Source organism: Daucus carota, chromosome 8, assembly GCF_001625215.2.
Source record: "Daucus carota subsp. sativus chromosome 8, DH1 v3.0, whole genome shotgun sequence".
Classification (NCBI taxonomy): domain Eukaryota; kingdom Viridiplantae; phylum Streptophyta; class Magnoliopsida; order Apiales; family Apiaceae; genus Daucus; species Daucus carota.
The window spans coordinates 6,529,470-6,544,636 of NC_030388.2; the positions used below are offsets into that span (position 1 = coordinate 6,529,470).

At 31.0% G+C, this 15,167-nt stretch overlaps 1 protein-coding gene across 30 annotated transcripts; it reads right to left on the bottom strand.

Annotated features, from left to right (window-relative positions):
• Window positions 1-4,838: 4,838 nt before the first annotated feature.
• On the bottom strand, window positions 4,839-14,569 carry LOC108192694 (ABC transporter G family member 37-like). 30 transcript variants are annotated; one of them, XM_064083165.1, is made up of 12 exons: window positions 13,954-14,569; window positions 12,418-12,483; window positions 12,194-12,264; window positions 12,022-12,121; window positions 11,548-11,586; window positions 10,893-10,912; window positions 8,597-8,713; window positions 8,418-8,516; window positions 8,284-8,345; window positions 7,372-7,572; window positions 5,595-5,697; window positions 4,839-5,157 (listed from the first exon to the last, which is right to left on the bottom strand). In XM_064083165.1, the coding sequence occupies exons 1-5, from the start codon at window positions 14,027-14,029 to the stop codon at window positions 11,549-11,551; spliced, it is 351 nt and encodes a 116-aa protein (XP_063939235.1). In that variant the 5' UTR covers window positions 14,030-14,569; the 3' UTR covers window positions 4,839-5,157; window positions 5,595-5,697; window positions 7,372-7,572; window positions 8,284-8,345; window positions 8,418-8,516; window positions 8,597-8,713; window positions 10,893-10,912; window position 11,548. The 30 variants fall into 30 exon arrangements, 17 of the variants coding, with proteins under 17 accessions (XP_063939235.1, XP_063939233.1, XP_063939237.1 ...); XM_064083163.1 differs by having other exon boundaries at window positions 7,935-8,345; XM_064083167.1 differs by lacking the exon at window positions 8,284-8,345 and having other exon boundaries at window positions 8,459-8,516.
• Window positions 14,570-15,167: the final 598 nt, after the last annotated feature.

Consider the following 15,167-nt stretch of genomic DNA (forward strand, 5'->3'; position numbering starts at 1 on the left):
GTGTACATTAATGCATACATTTACTATCCCATGATATATGCATTGTATTTAATGATTTTGAAATTTAAATTTTCTTTACTAGTTTCCTTATTTATGTTTCTACGATTTGCTTGCTACGGATGAAATCATTTCCATTCTTTCAGGATTCTCTTAGGATTCTTACTTCCAAAGCTAATGTTATATTTTAACAAATAAAGAAACAACAGCTTAATAGAATTTTTGTTCTGAAATAATAAAATATTTAATCTTATACTATTGAATCTTATTGGAACACTAAAATGGATCAATGATAAGCTAAGTGAAATATAAACAAATAAAAAAATGGTATAAAATTGATAATTCACAATATTTACTCACAAAAATTATATTAAATTTTATATTAGAACAATTTATATATTATGCACAAACCTAAATATTCCGAGAAAAAAATGTTGTTAGATCTCTCATTAGAACCTTATTATTTTTGAGAACACCTTAATGAATCTTCATATTAATCAAATAATAAATCTCTATTAGTAAATTTTATAAAAACAAAACCATATATATTTATTGTATGGCTACGTAACACTTTAAGGAATCTCCAAGAAATATTGAATTAATATATGAAAATTTTAAATTAGTAGGACACTTAATGAATTAATTTTTTTTAGATTAATCATCTAAATTAAATAAAACAAAAAGGTACAATTTTTAACGTATTCGTAAGTAACATCTTAAAGAATATCTATGAAATCAATAAGAAAAAATTTGAAAATATAAATTATTCGATAATATATGTTACATTGGTGAAGAACCCATCGATTAATATAATTCTTATTTAAATAATTTAAAATATATATACCTTATTATCTAAATTTTAATAAAACAAATTATTTATGATTGTTGAATTATTATCTTGTGTCAAAGGAACACCGAAAAGAATCTAGTAAAAATAAGTTAGTAATTTAATATTAAAAAGATATAAACTAGTAGGAAAAATATAATACAAGGGTTAAGAAAGAATGAGGATTTCTCCTTCAACTCATAATAGTAATAAATACAATAGATTTTGCAGATATTAAAAGTAGACCTTATTAATATTGTTTTGATTTTAAATTTTTTTAATTTTAATATTAAAATATATAATTATTTTTATCACTTTCACGAACACGTTATACAATCTTGTAAAAATATATAATTGTCTGAGGAACACCTTAAAATATATAACTGTCTAAGACCTTGGAACTTTATTGATATTATTATAATTTTAAATAAAATTTATTTTAATATTACAATATAATTATTATTATCATTTTTTATGAACACGTTATGGAATCTACATATAATTTAAATAGTTAAATCATTAATACAAATTTTTTCGAATCTCTATTCACCTTACCAAAAGTCAACATAAAGTTTCTCACATTTTAAATTATAATAAATTAATGAGAGATCAATTTGAATATCTATTGAAATATTTAATTTTTAAAAATAATAATGTCAATATTTAAAAAAAATTAAAAAAAATATCTACTTGTAATGGATAGTAAAGGGACATTATTGATTTTACTATGTATTTAAAAATTATTCAAAGTAGGAGTTCAACTTAAATTAAACAAAAATGCCTAATTCTTAACACTCGCTTCTCCAACATTAAGAATAATGTATCAATAAAATATATTCTAACAAAAAATTTAAATTGAATTTAAAAGTAAACATAATTGTATTGTATTGTATATTCTATTAGAATTTTAATTTTATCAAAAAAAATATAACTGAACTTAATATAGAATAAATATATTCAATAATAATATAGTCGAAATATGATACTAGTGAAATAACTATTATATTTTTGATAATATTAAGGTAACACTTGCTAAAGTTTATATTGAAGGAACTTCAAAATTTTAACATACAATTTTTAGAAAATTCTATATTTCAACTACTTTTCCAAGAAAATGTTATTATGAAAGAGATATAAAATATGAATAAAACACTTTAAAGAATCTCATTTAAAAAATAAAATACATTACGAAATCAAAAATTTCAAAATATGATGATGTAATTTGGAGGATAATTTAATATATGACTTCTATAAATTATCAAAATAATTTATAATAATATTTTCTAGTTATAAATATATTGTTTATGTCAAATGAATTTTTTTTATAATTTATGATTCTTTAAAGTGTTTTTGATTCTTTAATCTTATAGGTGTTCTTTAAAGTGTTTTCCATTCTTTAATATCATAGGTGTTCGTGGATTCTTGAGCTTTTATTAACGTCTCCTAGTGAAGAATTTATTATTAAATTCTACAATATAAAATAAATGGAAATCTATTTGGAGGAATATCATAATGAATCTTTTAGAGATCAAATTTCTTAAACTATCACATATGATTTGAGTTAGTATGATAGCAATCAAAGTCATGAGTTTTAAATAATAAAATTTTTGAATTTTTGTGGTTTAGATTAAACATGTTATTCTTAAATTTTCTGGTTGTATAAGAACACCTATAAGAACACTTATGAGAACAATACATATATATAAGAATTCGCAATGGGAGAATTAACGACATTAAATATATAGCCAATAGATCAATATACACAAAACAATATACACTTGATCTCCAGAAGAATCTATACCATAATAACCACAAAACAATGACCTATCTTCTTCTCATAACACAACCAATAGAAGACAAATTGATATTGTTATTGCAGTAGCCACCAACATCTGTCTTCAATATAAGGAGAGGCTTTAACCAGAGGACCATTGTAGTGTAAGTTGTATAAGATGAATAAGATCTTTCACAACAACAAAGCAAGAACACACATACAAGCATAAAACATGTTAGAATCAATCGACAAAGATCTTACAGTTGTATGCGTATATACAACTAGAACAAGTTGTATGCGTATATACAACTAGAACAAGTTCAGGAACATTCAGGGATCCTTGTAGAAAATAAAAGCTTGATCAAGATCACTAAAACGCTGATCAATGTATGGTATCAATCCCTCAGAACATTCAGGGATCCAATCTTTACCAAGCTCTTGCATATCAACATCAAAATTTTCATCAAACCTATGGTGATCAAACACAGTATTGCTACTAGCATCTGTAAACAATAAAAAGAATGAAACATAATGGTCTAATCTCGTAGACAAGAATTCAGAAGAAAGTAATATATTATTAAGATACATAGTTCAAAACTTTCGCGAAAAAGAAATCAAACCAGAATTCGAATGCACTTCAGTGTTCCTGCTAGTGTTCTCCATCGCATAGAGCTCCCGTTCGAGGGCAAGCAAAGAGACAACTGTATCGACGAAAAAAGGAAACAGATTAATTAGAGATAAGAATCAATCAAGGAGAGTGTTATTTGGTAAGTTTGTAATGAATCTTAAATCGATGCAAACAAATATACGTATAAAGATTTTTTTGTTTTAAAATCTTCCGTATACTGCCCTTAATCAGTTTTTAATTGTATTTATACAGTACGTATAGTATTTGCTTAGATTACAAGATCAATACTGATCCAACGGTCAGCATCCACGTCTCTCACGTCTCTCGCTTATGCCCCGTCTCTTTTGAACCTCCCCCTATATTACATATATATATATATATATATATATATATATATATATATATATATATATATATATATATATATATATATATATAATAAAACACTCTCTGGTCTCTCAAGTTCTTTATTCTTCAAGCTTTTAAGTCTATAGAAATACTAATATTGTCATGTTTTTTATTTATTACCATGATATTTTTATCATCTAATTTCAATATGTTGGGGTTGATTTTAAGAGTTTATTCGGTTTTGCGCCCATTCTTTTGGCCAAAATCACTTTATTACCTATACTATATTTTCTATAATTGCACTATGCATCCATTTACTATTTTTGGCGCGCGCATCACTTTTCACCTTTTTATTAAAAGACTCAGGGGTAATTTGGGCAATATAAAAAATTAATTATAGATGGACCTTTATTTAATTTTTTTACCCTTTAAACGATATTTTTTGAAAATTCTTAAAGAACGAAAGTCGTAGAGAACGAAAAGATCCTTTTAAAACAAATAAAATTTAAAATTATTGAAATTTTTTTTGTAATTTTTTCATAGATTATAAAAATTAGAGATCTTGTAAAAATTCGTAATAAATTCAATTAATTTCAGATTTCGATGATTTTTTGATAATTCGGAAACACTTTCAATTACTTATAACTTTTGTTCATGTTGTCTCCTCATATTATGTTTCGAAATATATTTGAAATAATAAAATGTATTTAGAACTCATGTTTTTAGGTAATAAAGTGATTTTGGCCAAAATGAGTGGGGTGCAAAATAGAATAAACTCTGATTTTAATGAATTTCTATATAAATTAGAAAATTATAACTATCTTGATTTTATGCGCTGTTTTGGGCATGTGGAATAAATTATATGTAAACTCTTTGGATGTAAGCAAACAATCTGGTCAATTCTGGTGAGCTTTATGGAAACATAAAATAAAACCAACAATATCACAAAAATCATTATAAAATCCCAAAAAAATCCAAAATCACCATTTTATAAAAAGTCTATTAATATTTAAATATTATCATAATTTAATAAATTCTAAATAATCTCAATTAATATATTGTCAGATTTTAATGGATATTAAATAATCTCAATATGTCATAAATATTAATAGATTTTCTTAATAATCTCAATTGAATGTCATCTCGTTTTTAAGTAGATTTTTAAATACTAACTAGCGTAAAAGCCCGTGCAAGGCACGGCCTGTTGTTTAACTAACATGTACTTTTGATTTTCAAATATCAATGTTTCACTATTTGATATGTGATTAAAAAAATTCAGCATGTCTTGTCTATATTTTATGGTATGCCTCTGTCAAAAAATGCTGGTAACCATCAAAATACATCTTCATGTATAGACAAAACTTTCTTAGATTTTTTCCAAATTAGAATCTGATATAAAAATGACGACAACATAATTCTGAATGAGTCCACTCATTTTGTGGTTATCCAGATATAGAATCAGAAGATAGACTCATCCCTTTGAGATTTTTTTTGACTGGCGCATTATGTAAACATTCAATATAGGAGTCGAACACAAGCAAGTTGAAGGAGCCACCCTTGTCTTGCACATCGAGATCCAAAACCCTGAGACACAATATAGTTTAAAAATTAAATCTAAATGAGTAGAAGTAAAGAACATATATGTGGTGAAAAATAACAATCAAGGAGTCGAACAATGCAAGTGCAAGTCCCGGTAAGTATAAAATTTCACCGACTTAAATTCATATTGTTCAAATCAGCCCTATAGATTACTTAAAAGGAAAAATCATGGACATATTTCACGCTGATATCATTTTATAGGTCTTAGTATCAAAAATAAGAATAATAATAATTAGGAAAGCATGAGCAATTGTAAGTTATTCGAGTAGTACTATTTTTTAGGGCTCTCAACTTGGTACCAGTCACAATACTCAAAACAATTGCATATATCCTCGAACATAATTGACACTTGGTACCAGTCACAATACTCAAAACAATTGCATATATCCTCGAACATGATTGACAAGAGCAAACAAAATTACCTTATCATCTTTTTTTCCGGTTAAATCCTTCTTCCTCTGTCCCACACAAAACACACCGCTACCATATCTTTAGTTGCCCCCTTCCACTTCTTTCTAACAAAAACTAAAACCAAAAATCTTTAATATAAAGATATTAGATTTTAACATAACAAAGGATGTCGCTGAAATTATCAGGTAAGTAAGATGAAAAGGTTCTAGAAGGCATAGTCATAAATGGCTAAATCATAGTCTGGAACAGAACACGTTGAACCAAACTTGAAACTTCAGTAAAAGCAATATAAGTTTGAAGTAAAAGTTATATAGTAGTCTACAATAAACATTTACAAATCATTTAATACTTTGATATTCAATTTTCTACAACCACTCGACTCTATTTGAACACAACTTATCCCACGAAATATGTTGTTGCATGAAGCAAAAATGAAGTATTTTTGAGAATATTCCTACTCTTAGTATTGTAAGTGGGTAGTCTAGTCCTGTAATATATACCTAACATGATGGTTTGGATGTGTAACTTTTTGAAAAATTGGGGACTGAAAATAAAGTTTGTAGCTCATGTTATTCCCCAGCTTCTAATCACAGTGTGTATCAGCAACATAAGTTAGTGGGTCAACAGTGATTTTAATTTTATGGGAGCAGTTCTGTGCCTTAATTACATTATCATTATTCATCCCAGTGTGTATCAGCAACATAAGTTAGTGGGTCAAAAATTAAGGTGACATGCTTGATGCGTATAGAATTATAATAATTATTGTATACTTTTATTCACAAAAAAGAGAGTAAAAATAATAATTTCAAATAGATAGTCAATAAAGTCTCAAAGAATCAAACGACCTATGAAAAAAAATGGAGAAGGTACCCTGTCTAAATTACTTTTCACAGAAGTCTTATGTTCATTTAAGCTGATCTATGTATAAATTGTTACAGTATAGTAATAATGCAATTAATTAAAAATCATAAAAATTAAGCTACATGTTCATTGCTCCCTGAATGATTAACTGGACACCTGAATTTATAAAAAAGAAAAGAAAAGACAAGAGTAATATACTAATATAAATGTAACACTATCTCTTTCTCTTATTAGAAGCTCACTTGCATTTGTGTATTATAAAGAAAACTGTCATCCAGATTGAAAAAGGGAACGTGTTTTTTTGAAGTACAAAAGTGGGAAATATGAGTTTAATGTATATTACAGGTTGGTCTGTAGTTTTCGTTTCAATAAATACTTCTTTGCCTATAAACATAAGAAGCTACAAAGCATGCAGATCACCTGACTTAATTTGTGAAATCAAAGATAACACAGTTTTTCCACTGTATTTACAAATATATAACATCCACAAGAGGTTTGGCAAAAAGTTCCTCTTCTACATCTGATATTTAATTAACTATGGCGTGGAAATAATGATAAAGCTGCTTAGCAAAAAAAAAATAATGATAAAGCTCTTTATTCAACAAAAACTGAAACCAAAAATCTTTATATAATCTTACAGATATTAGATTTTTGTTTAAAATTTAGAACTCTTACTTCTTAGAATAGAGTTGCACTCCACTGGTATACACTGCTCCCCTAATCTCATCTAGAACTAATTCAATTTATATATCTGCTCATACATTTCAAGTGTTAAAACACAACCACCAACAATTATATTAATGCAAATAAGTATATGGGATTAATTATACAGCTCATTTGGTAGGGTTCTCAACTTGGCACCAGTCACAATACGCAAAACAATTGCATATATCCTCAAACATTATTGACAAGAACAAACAAAATTACCTTATTATTTCCAGTCAAATCCTTCTTCCTCTGTCCCATGCTAAACACACAGCCACCACATCTTTAGTCGTCCTCTTCCACTTCTTTTATACATGTAACATGATAGCCATTGTGAAGGAAAAATTATGGCCGTTTTATCAGAAGTATGCTGGGTTATGCTTGGAGACTCAAGGATTTCCTCAGTGAATCAGCCGAATTCCCCTTCACAAATTGCAAGTCCAGGTGAGACCTATAAGCACATTCTGGTCTATAGGTTCATAGCAAAGTAGAATGAAGCATCTGGCTATTATAAAATTTAAATATTATATTAATAATATAAATAAAATTATGAAGTGGTATCATAGTGTGTGTGAATGTAAGGTTGCATGACTGGAGCTTCCTGTAAATAACTGGGGGAGGATGGAAGTCTACAGTACACACACCCCAAACAGTGTGCATTCCAAATATCCAATACAAACCGCAAACAATTTATAAAACCCTGAATAACTCAAAACTTAAAAGTGGGAAGCAAAACAAACGATGCACTCGAGAAACCATGTTATACTGGTGATGTGAGACCGCACCTGTTCTATTACTGACCTCCTTTAGCGCAACAGAAGTTCTAAATCTCCACTAAGTTTTGTTCCTATGAAGATTATGCAAATTATATATCATATAAATATAAAAGTGCGCCAATAGCCCTGAACATATATTCCAACAATTTGAGAAATAAATATATATATTACATGTATCTCATGTGGATTATGTCAAGTTGTCAACAGGTTAAGTCACGGAAAAAAGTTAAATATTTATAAATATTTATAAATGCAGCATCAAACTGAGAAAGAGAGAAGGGAAATCCATTTGACAGATATCCAAATATTCAAAAAAAACGAAAGCAATTTTAGCTAGTCTTCCTGGCAATCGGCTTACCCTATGGCAAATCACTGGTTCTTACAAGGTGCAGAAACACTTGGTTGAGACGGCAAGTATAACTGTATAAGTGTATAATCACTTGTAATCCACTTGCACACACAACTGACATAACAAATACAAAATTTACATACCGTTGTCATCGAAGGCTCAACTCTCCGATTCCCCTCCCTACCTTAGAAACTTCTACTGTTTATGGGCTCCAGTCTCGTTGGTCGCTGCCTCAGAAACACCTGGTTGAGGCGGCAAATCAGTATAATCACTTGTAATCCACTTGTACACAATTGACATAACAAAATTCCAAATTACATACCTATGCAATCGTCGAAGGCTCAGCTCTTCGATTCCCCTACTTTGGAATTTCGACTGTTTATGGGCTCTACTCTCGCTGTCTGATTTATGGGCTACTACAAAATACATGTGAACATCTGGAGGCTGGAATCAAATCATGAGTTAGACAACACTTTTATCATTAAAAGAGATATAAGAACTGGAGGATATCCAAAGGTGCAGAATACTTATGCTAGAAGATCTAGTTATTTTGAGCAAGGACATCCATTTTACATATATTACAGTATATGAATCACCGGTGTGCTCGTCCTGGCTACGTTTGTCACATCATATGGATGATAGTACCAAAGCTGTAAGTTATCGTCCAACTTATAAAAGTATCAAGCTTAATTCGATATTTCACAATGACCATAGAGATTAAGTTTTACCAAGTAAAATTAAATTCCTGAAAGTAAAGGTTCTCAACAATTGTATTAACTCTACTTAAGCCTACATACTGATTTTGATTAATGATTCAGAATAAACGGAATCCAGGAACCTATATCTCGTATATTCATTTCTAGAAACAAATGAAGAGGCAAAAGATATTTGGATGATCATCAAAGAAATAGATAAAATAAAATTTTGAAATCAGGTCCCATTAAGCGAGCAAGTTTACTAAAATGTATTACGAAACCAATATAGCAACAATTTTAAAGCATTTACTTAATTTTATATACTACTTTAAGTAGAACTCACCAAACTTATAATAACGGGGACAAGCAAGCGGAAAAATTTACCTTAATGGAGACCACCATCCGGAATAAGACAATTATGATCTGCCTCAGATATAAGATCCTGCATTAGAGAAGTTCTCATATTTTTTTAAATCTCACAACATACGAAATCGTGATTTAATTGATTATAATTTGATTAAAAAATAGCATTGAAATAGACATATTTGATTAAAATATCATATCATGTCACATTACCAATAAATATCATTTTCTTATTACATCTACCTTATTATTTCCAGTCAAATCCTTCTTCCTCTGTCCCATGCTAAACACACAGCCACCACATCTTTAGTCGTCCTCTTCCACTTCTTTTATACATGTAACATGATAGCCATTGTGAAGGAAAAATTATGGCCGTTTTATCAGAAGTATGCTGGGTTATGCTTGGAGACTCAAGGATTTCCTCAGTGAATCAGCCGAATTCCCCTTCACAAATTGCAAGTCCAGGTGAGACCTATAAGCACATTCTGGTCTATAGGTTCATAGCAAAGTAGAATGAAGCATCTGGCTATTATAAAATTTAAATATTATATTAATAATATAAATAAAATTATGAAGTGGTATCATAGTGTGTGTGAATGTAAGGTTGCATGACTGGAGCTTCCTGTAAATAACTGGGGGAGGATGGAAGTCTACAGTACACACACCCCAAACAGTGTGCATTCCAAATATCCAATACAAACCGCAAACAATTTATAAAACCCTGAATAACTCAAAACTTAAAAGTGGGAAGCAAAACAAACGATGCACTCGAGAAACCATGTTATACTGGTGATGTGAGACCGCACCTGTTCTATTACTGACCTGCTTTAGCGCAACAGAAGTTCTAAATCTCCACTAAGTTTTGTTCCTATGAAGATTATGCAAATTATATATCATATAAATATAAAAGTGCGCCAATAGCCCTGAACATATATTCCAACAATTTGAGAAATAAATATATATATTACATGTATCTCATGTGGATTATGTCAAGTTGTCAACAGGTTAAGTCACGGAAAAAAGTTAAATATTTATAAATGCAGCATCAAACTGAGAAAGAGAGAAGGGAAATCCATTTGACAGATATCCAAATATTCAAAAAAAACGAAAGCAATTTTAGCTAGTCTTCCTGGCAATCGGCTTACCCTATGGCAGATCACTGGTTCTTACAAGGTGCAGAAACACTTGGTTGAGACGGCAAGTATAACTGTATAAGTGTATAATCACTTGTAATCCACTTGCACACACAACTGACATAACAAATACAAAATTTACATACCGTTGTCATCGAAGGCTCAACTCTCCGATTCCCCTTCCTACCTTAGAAACTTCTACTGTTTATGGGCTCCAGTCTCGTTGGTCGCTGCCTCAGAAACACCTGGTTGAGGCGGCAAATCAGTATAATCACTTGTAATCCACTTGTACACAATTGACATAACAAAATTCCAAATTACATACCTATGCAATCGTCGAAGGCTCAGCTCTTCGATTCCCCTACTTTGGAATTTCGACTGTTTATGGGCTCTACTCTCGCTGTCTGATTTATGGGCTACTACAAAATACATGTGAACATCTGGAGGCTGGAATCAAATCATGAGTTAGACAACACTTTTATCATTAAAAGAGATATAAGAACTGGAGGATATCCAAAGGTGCAGAATACTTATGCTAGAAGATCTAGTTATTTTGAGCAAAGACATCCATTTTACATATATTACAGTATATGAATCACCGGTGTGCTCGTCTTGGCTACGTTTGTCACATCATATGGATGATAGTACCAAAGCTGTAAGTTATCGTCCAACTTATAAAAGTATCAAGCTTAATTCGATATTTCACAATGACCATAGAGATTAAGTTTTACCAAGTAAAATTAAATTCCTGAAAGTAAAGGTTCTCAACAATTGTATTAACTCTACTTAAGCCTACATACTGATTTTGATTAATGATTCAGAATAAACGGAATCCAGGAACCTATATCTCGTATATTCATTTCTAGAAACAAATGAAGAGGCAAAAGATATTTGGATGATCATCAAAGAAATAGATAAAATAAAATTTTGAAATCAGGTCCCATTAAGCGAGCAAGTTTACTAAAATGTATTACGAAACCAATATAGCAACAATTTTAAAGCATTTACTTAATTTTATATTCTACTTTAAGTAGAACTCACCAAACTTATAATAACGGGGACAAGCAAGCGGAAAAATTTACCTTAATGGAGACCACCATCCGGAATAAGACAATTATGATCTGCCTCAGATATAAGATCCTGCATTAGAGAAGTTCTCATATTTTTTTAAATCTCACAACATACGAAATCATGATTTAATTGATTATAATTTGATTAAAAAATAGCATTGAAATAGACATATTTGATTAAAATATCATATCATGTCACATCACCAATAAATATCATTTTCTTATTACATCTACTATTTAAAATCAAAGCCACTATAAATAAAAGATCTACCAAACATTTTAAAGCTGATTCACACGTTTAAATTTTTAGCTTACAAATCAAAATAAATAGCACATTAATAACCATATATTAATCAAAATATGCTTGATTCGTTATCCATAACAATAATTTAACACTTCAATGCATAACAGATATGTTTACCCTATACACGTTATACACGTCAGCCTGAAGAGCATAAAAATCTGTCAAAAAACAGAAATAGTTACCTGACAGTAGTTGCATAACACCCATCAAAGCTGTCAGCACTGCAGGCTGAAACGATCCTGTAATTGAGAACCTTTGTTGATAACCTTTCTCTCTCATTTTCTGTTAGAATAATTGAGCACAGATTGGTCACCTAAATTAAATCAAGTTTAGTTAATTTAAAACAATTTCTACCTTTGGAGTATCAACAAAATATTGCACATTCTCAAATGTAATTGTCATTGGCTTGAATGGAAACACCGCCCCTGTCAATAATAAAATCAGTATTCTGCTGATTAAGCTCATCATGATGTTTTCCACCACATCCTTCAATTAAGCAACTATTTTCCTGACACAACCATCTTAATTTTATTAAAATTATCTTCTGACCCATCTGTTTCATGTCTGCAGGAGCGTACGAGTATTCTTTTGCTTGAAGTTTGGAGAGTCTTTTAAGTGAATGAGAGTCTGAGATCTTCTTGAAGCTGCAAAAAATTATCTTTATTGGATCAAGTTAATAAAAAACAAACATGACTTGAGCCGTTTTATATGCCAAAAATTCTTTTTTTTTTCCCATTCACACATGTTTTCTTCATTCAAGTGGGTTTAGGGAACTTACCCTTCTTAAATTTTAATGCACATATAAATCCATTATTCAGAATGATCCAAAATCCCAATAATACACCAATTGGTATCCAATAAAAGCTTCCTCTATAGTCGAATCCATAATTTTTAAGATTGATGCCTTATTGTAGCATTTAAAGATAAGTCCTGTGAACAGAATGATTAGTAAGCATTCACATAGATAATTATAATCAGCAATTTATGGTTCTCAATTCTGACATTTTTCCACCTTGGAGAAAGGAATTTGTTCACAGAAATTCCTAGTTCTGCATACATAAAAGGAGAAAGCTAGAACCCTCATTTCAAACAAGATGACAAAGAGGCTGCAAAGAATGAGGTTATAGCACTATGCTAAACAAATTTTAATAACCAGGAAGGATATCAGAAATAATCATTGGTGGTCTTACGTTGTGAAATTAAAAAGCCGCAAAATAGAAACATCACTAATATATTAATACGGCTAAGAGACCGCAGAAGGTTGCAACAGACTGATCAGTAAAGATTGAAGCTATTAGGCGAAATAATGATGTAGACAGTTGATTCACAAAAGTAGGGCTGTAATTCGAGTCGAGCCGGGCGAGTTTCGAGCCGAGCCTAATTCGAGCCAACTTTAATCGAGCCGAGCCGAGCCGGCTCGATTAACTAATCGAGCCTAAATCTTTGCCCGAACTCAACTCGGTTAATTTCACGAGTCGAGTCGAGCCGGCTCGTTTAGCTAAACGAGCCGGTTTTAACGAGCCGAGCGAGCCAACTCGTATAATTTTACACTTAATCGAGCCCAAACCTCTACCCGAACTCGGCTCGTTTAATTTCACGAATCGAGTCGAGCCGGCTCGTTTAATTAAACGAGCCGAAACCTTTACCCGAACTCGGCTCGTTTAATGAGTCGAGCCGAGTCGAGCCCACTTAAACGAGTTCGAGCCGGGCGAGCTCGCGAGCCGCCCGACTCGAATTACAGCTCTACACAAAATCAAGGAGTAGTATCTAGTGAAACAACCTATAGCACTAAATAACAATAGATAAAAAAGACGTGTAGTTAAATATTTCTATGAAACTTTACCTTTCAGGTTCAGGACTGTAACCTATAACATACTCGATACTGGATGTTGGAAAACAAGCTCAGGTCCGTGGTTTTTGCGGAGCTCAGGTTTGGGCTGCTGAATTCATTAGAAGGTCCTAAGGCAAATAACCAAACACCCAAAATAGAACAAATAATCCCAACCTATATAGGTAATTCTCATATAAAGCTTCAAAGCTACTATAAAATCATAATTTTGCACAACAATTACACGAAACAAATAAAATAATCATTACTCGTAGAGAGGACATACATATTAGGGTCTTCAACCGTAACCGCAGTCTCCTGAGCAAAAGTATCCTGCAAAACCAACTCGTCATTCTCTCCATCCACTCTATTCTTATTATCACTCCCTTTGGCAATCACGGGGCCAACAGCTCCCGCCCCTTGATTCCCCGAAAGCAAAGCCGAGATCCCGACTCCCTCTCCCTCTGTTTATGAAGGAACTTAATCTCTTCCAACCCCAATCTGTTCTCAATTTCATCTCAATTAATCACATAAACCATATATTATCAACTGGGATCGCTATATTTCACATTAAAGCATTCAACTTCAGCAACAAATCCACAGAAACAGCAATATATAGACACAAACACAGGCATATAGATACATATAAAGACAGAGAATAAGAGAGCAAACCAAACCTTATTCTGTGTTAATCGTCGAGATTAGTGGTATCGCTTCAGTATCCTAAACGCTCTGCACGATGCAAGATCAGAATACTATCTGGACCTGGGCTGATAACATGATATAATAGCAGAGGGTAATATTGAAATTCTGCATAAACTGAGGGTACATGTGTAATTTCACGAGCATTTTTCTGGCTCTTTTTGCCCCTAGTCCCCTTTTAATATATAGAAGTAGATTGTATACCACACGATTTTATTATGATAATTTAAAATCTTTGTTGAATATCTCAAAATTCCAATGTGTTTTTAAAATCCGAACTGAATATATTTTCTTAAAGAAATAAATAAATAATGAAAAATCTAGATATAATGTGCTCCATATAAGGAGAGATACATGCTCTATTATAATGTTTGATAATATCTACTTGATCTCATATACCAAAATCTAAAAGATGATGTGAAAAAATTTTATATTTTTCTTTTTGAAAAATTGGTATTACTTTGGTTAATTTGTCCAATAGATATCAAAAATGAGAATCGGGATACATAGAAGAATGTGTCAAGATACAATGGCCAGCCTATCCTAGTAGTCTTATACAGGAACACAGGGTTTGTACTTCGTATCTGTTCTCCTTCATGGCTCAGGATAAACTGTATGTTTTCTTTTCATTTTGTTCTGTTTAGAAGAAAACACGGCACTGACTGATTTTGAATGGACTGGGTGATAGTTTTAGATCAGTATCCTAAAAGTATGAGTTTTTGAAGAATTATTGTGGTTTGATCATTGATGTATAATGAAATGACAACAAGCTCACCCTGCCTCTTGGTCTTGGTTGTT

Excerpts from the sequence above, each read along its gene's own strand:
- LOC108192694 (XM_064083167.1), bottom strand. The coding sequence starts at position 14,029 with ATGGAGAGAATGACGAGTTGGTTTTGCAGGATACTTTTGCTCAGGAGA. Across the intron at positions 12,265-12,417 it reads CTTCAAGCAAAAGAATACTC|GGGCGGTGTTTCCATTCAAG; the intron begins GTACGCTCCTGC and ends TATTATTGACAG. Across the intron at positions 12,122-12,193 it reads ATTTTGTTGATACTCCAAAG|AAAATGAGAGAGAAAGGTTA; the intron begins GTAGAAATTGTT and ends TTATTCTAACAG.